The sequence below is a fragment of the Sinocyclocheilus grahami genome, unplaced genomic scaffold (genome assembly GCF_001515645.1).
Source record: "Sinocyclocheilus grahami isolate Dianchi unplaced genomic scaffold, SAMN03320097.WGS_v1.1 scaffold54.1, whole genome shotgun sequence".
NCBI classification, from domain to species: Eukaryota; Metazoa; Chordata; class Actinopteri; order Cypriniformes; family Cyprinidae; genus Sinocyclocheilus; species Sinocyclocheilus grahami.
This window is the reverse complement of record NW_015505233.1, coordinates 3,396,819-3,401,356: the sequence shown is the minus strand read 5'-3', so window position 1 is coordinate 3,401,356 and position 4,538 is coordinate 3,396,819. Positions and strand designations below refer to the sequence as shown.

At 36.2% G+C, this 4,538-nt stretch overlaps 1 protein-coding gene across 1 annotated transcript in view; it reads left to right on the top strand.

Annotated features, from left to right (window-relative positions):
* The window catches only part of sorcs3b (sortilin related VPS10 domain containing receptor 3b), a 70,061-nt gene that overhangs the window by 27,443 nt on the left and 38,080 nt on the right, over positions 1-4,538 (top strand). The window contains exon 6 of the mRNA XM_016269735.1: positions 1,422-1,486. Within this exon, the coding sequence (XP_016125221.1) occupies positions 1,422-1,486 (65 nt within the window). The remainder of the gene's footprint in view (positions 1-1,421; positions 1,487-4,538) is intronic.

Sequence of the window (4,538 nt, the reverse complement as noted above, 5' to 3'; positions counted from 1 at the left end):
AGAAAAAAAATATATAAAAAAAATAAAAAACAATATATACATATATATATATATATATATATATATATATATATATATATCTTGTCTTGTTTTCTCATTTTGTTTTCAAATGTAAAAAAAACTGTAAAATTAGTAATATTGTAAAATGTTACTACAATTTAAAATAACTGCTTAATGTGATTTACTCCTGTGATGCAAAGCTTAATTTTCAGCATCATTACTCCAGTCTTCAGTGTCACACGATCCTTCAGAAATTATTCTTATATGCTGCTTTGGTGCACAAGATACATTTTGAAAAATATTTTTTTAGGATTCTTTGATGAATATATATATATATATTTCTAATATTATAAATGTCTTTACTGCCACTTTTGGTCAATTTAATACATCCTTGCATTAAAATAAAGGTTTGAATTTCTTTGAAAAAAATCATAATAATCTTTATTTTTTAAATGGTAGTGAACATATACAAATGCTGCGTCGTAGATTAGCAAATTGGTTTTACTTTCATCAGGAACCCACTCCAGCTGATATATCTCAATGTCTGTCAGTGATGGACCACTTCCAAATCACAGTCTGACTCTTGAGATTGACCCTGCCAACTCGAGGGACGGGGACTTCTGCAGTTTGCAGCTGACCATTGAAATGCTGAGCAGCATGCTGTTTCTAAATCAAGATCACATGAAAACGTTTATGTTGAGATGACAAGAAAATTACATTGTGATCTCAAGAAAACAACCTTTTAAGAGGTTTTAATGTCACACTGGAACTGATAGAGACGTTTAGAAGAAGGGGTTTAATATCAGACATGCAATAAGAGAGATGTTCAAATTCAGATTGAGATTAATATTAATTTGAGATTGAGACTGTAAATAGGATTTAATATCAAACCTGTAGAGGTGGAATATCAGATTTTTACTGAAAGGTTTCATTTTGGATTGTAAGATATCAGATTGTGATTGTGTTCAGACTGTCTCAGAAGAAAATATGGATAACAAAAGACAAGACGTTAAGATGATTAAAAATCTCAGAAAGAGGATAGGATGGCGAGTGTGTATGTGCGTCACAGGTGAAAATAGGTAAGAAATGAAAGTGTGTATGCGATGGAGAATGGTTTGTGGGAGCAAGCTGTGTGTGTGTGATTAATTGCTATCAGAGCAACAATAAGGATTCACTGGAGACAGACTGTCTCCTACTGGAGCAGTGGAATTATGCTGTCCATCACTACCCCTCCATCCTTCCCCTCTCCTCTTCCATCACTCCATCACTCTCATGCTATTACCGTACTCATCCGTCCGTCCCCTGCTGGCACCTCCTTCTCTTTCCTTCCTTCTTCATCTCCTCTCCACTGGAGCCCTTCCTGATTGTTTTCTTCTCTTCTGTTCTTTTTTGTTTTCTGTCTTTTTCTTTTTCATTTTCAGGGCGCTGAGTGGTCTGGATAAAGAGGCAGACCTGGTGCACATCGAGGCTCGAACTGACAGTGGACGTTAGTCTCTTTCTTTTCCTTCTTTTGCCCCTCAAATCCTGTCTTTCTTTCTTTTGCCTTTTTCAGTTTCTCTCTTCCTCCCCACCTAGCACTCTTGCCTACGCTCCTATCCTTTTTTTTTTCCTGTGTCGCAGTGAAAAATGAACAGATGAATTGTGGACAACAGTAAATTCAATAGTAAATGGTTCTGGCTTCGTTCTGGCAGACTGTTGCGCTTGTGTTTTATCCTTGTGGGACAGTGTTGCGCATTAAACTCTATTGATATGAGCCTGACACAACACAACAGGCCCTAAGCTACGGACAGTCTAACAACAGCAATACATTTAAATGTGTTATGAGTGATGCAGCGGTTACACCAAACTAAATTTGAAGCACGGGGAAATGGAGAAGGTGGCAAAAGCTTCTTTAGTTTTCAGGCGGCAATAATCAAACCTCTTCTAAAAGAAGAATTTGAACCAGTTCTTTCAGTCCATTCTATTTAATAGGCTATCTTATCTGTCCATTACGGTGGCCGAGAGAGCTCAACGCGCTGCAACTTAAGAAAACACATGCAAATTGAAAAAACACCAGCAAATTAAGAAAACATCTTCATCAGTTTGACAACACACGCGCTGCAAATCCTCACAACACATGCAAATGAAGAAACGCTGCAAATCCTCACAACACATGCAAATGAAGAAACGCGCTGCAAATCCTCACAACACATGCAAATGAAGAAACATGCTGCAAATCCTCACAACACATGCAAATAAAGAAACGCTGCAAATCCCCACAACACATGCAAATGAAGAAACGAGCTGCAAATCCTCACAACACATGCAAATGAAGAAACACTGCAAATCCTCACAACACATGCAAATGAAGAAACACTGCAAATCCTCACAACACATGCAAATGAAGAAACGCTGCAAATCCTCACAACACATGCAAATGAAGAAACGCTGCAAATCCTCACAACACATGCAAATGAAGAAACGAGCTGCAAATCCTCACAACACATGCAAATGAAGAAACGAGCTGCAAATCCTCACAACACATGCAAATGAAGAAACGAGCTGCGGCAGGGGTGTTGCTAGACCCTTTTTACAGTAAAATACCACTGTGCCCCTGTAAAATATTATTGATAAATCCTCATGTCATGTGTGTTTTTTATCAGCGGTTTAGAATCAGAGATAGTGATGCCAGATTTGCCAATTAATCACTCCTTTGATCTAATTAGTCAAATGGGTTTGCAAAAAGACCAGGGGCCTCATGTATAAACATTGCGTACACACAAAATGGGCATAGAAATGTGCGTTTTCCACTCACGTATCTGGATTTATAAAAAATAAACTTGGCGTAAATATGTGCGCACCTTATGGATGCTCTTGACTTTCCTGGAGTGAGAAAAGTAATGAAGTAAACAAGGATTTTAAACTCTGTTTTCATTTCGATATGCACATTTACATTAAATATTCCACTCTCATTAATGAAGATAAGCACTGAAATTACATAAAGTCATTACGCAGAAGTTAAACCAAAATTAGGCTATATGAATTTAGACATATTTGTAGCGCTTAATCACTTTTCCTGTGGCATGCAATGTTTTAATGACAGCGAGGAGCGCTATATTAATTCTTATTTAAACTAAACTGCAGATCTCATGTTATGAGAATTTTTTTTAGCGAGAACAATGATCAATGATGCACACTTACTTCAATATATAATGGCGGACACTGCTGGATTCGCTGGAACGGTCCATTGTCCGGTTTGAATAATAGCTACTGTACAACCGCAGCTGCACAGAGGTGTTGATGTCGTATGAAGGCACCTCCACAACATTATGAAAAATATCACTGTATTGAAATACTATTTGGCCAGTGGAAAAGAATGAGGTCAAGCATATTCTAAAATGAGCTTATCTGAGAACTAAACAGTTTTGTTTTTATATATTTTAATATATTCTAAAACATTCTGGATGATTTTGGCAATAAAAATTAATGTGGCACAAATGGCATTTAGTCCGTATATCATATTTCCTTAACGTCTTGTACCTTTGACGTTAAACATGGTGTCACGTGGATGGGAATATGCATGGAAATGATATTCAGATGAGGTTATGCATAGTAAAACGAGGCATTGTAAGCTCCATATATGGTGATTTCAGTGAGGAGACGGGGTGGAGATGCACGTACGCACAATCTTTCCCTGACTGGGATTTATAAAGGGATTTTTGCGCAAGTTCTGGCATGGTTTTATAAATCTGTAAACTTTTGTGCGTACGCAAAATCTAGCTTTTGTGCGCACGTACACTTTTAGGATGAAATCTATGGAGAGTTTTATACATGAGGCCCCAGAAATGGTTTGTGATTCAGTTTGATTCATTCAGACAGTTCATTCAGGTACTGCAGAGGTTTCTCACACTGAAACAATAATGACATTTTAATAAGACAGAAAACAAAAAGAACGCTGGATATTTACCTACAATTAATGGTAGAAAACAAATTTAGTTTTTCAATAATGTAGCAGTTTATTGTGTGTGCAGCTTGTAAACAACTCTGTACAGCAGATAAAAACAATTTATACAATTTTATTTTAAAATAATAAAAAAGAGTAAAAAAAAAATATGGGCCTGTGATCCAGTACTGATGAAGGGCTAGAAATGACCCTACACACAGGTAATGCATTCTGAGAATTGAAGTGTTCTTCCACTCCAATTTACTGAGTATGATAAAGCTTTAAACTTTAAGGCTTTTAAACAAGTCAAACTTTGTTTTCCTAGTTTAAAATTACAGTTAAATTATTTGAATTTCCATTCATTTTAATTCTGCTTCCATGTAGAACATGCATTCTTTAGAGACTATTTTTCAGTGTTATTACAAACCAAGGGGTCTTCTAATTTATTGTAGGCTACTGGACAAGTTGGTGATCAGAATGTGATGAGAAATGCAGCACAATAAACAGGGACTTTGTTGGTTTAAATTAAACTTTACATTTGAGATCCATTGAGTTACATTGTTATATCAGTCACATGCTAGCTCAAAAAATCAAACTGAGAAATGTTTAACAATAA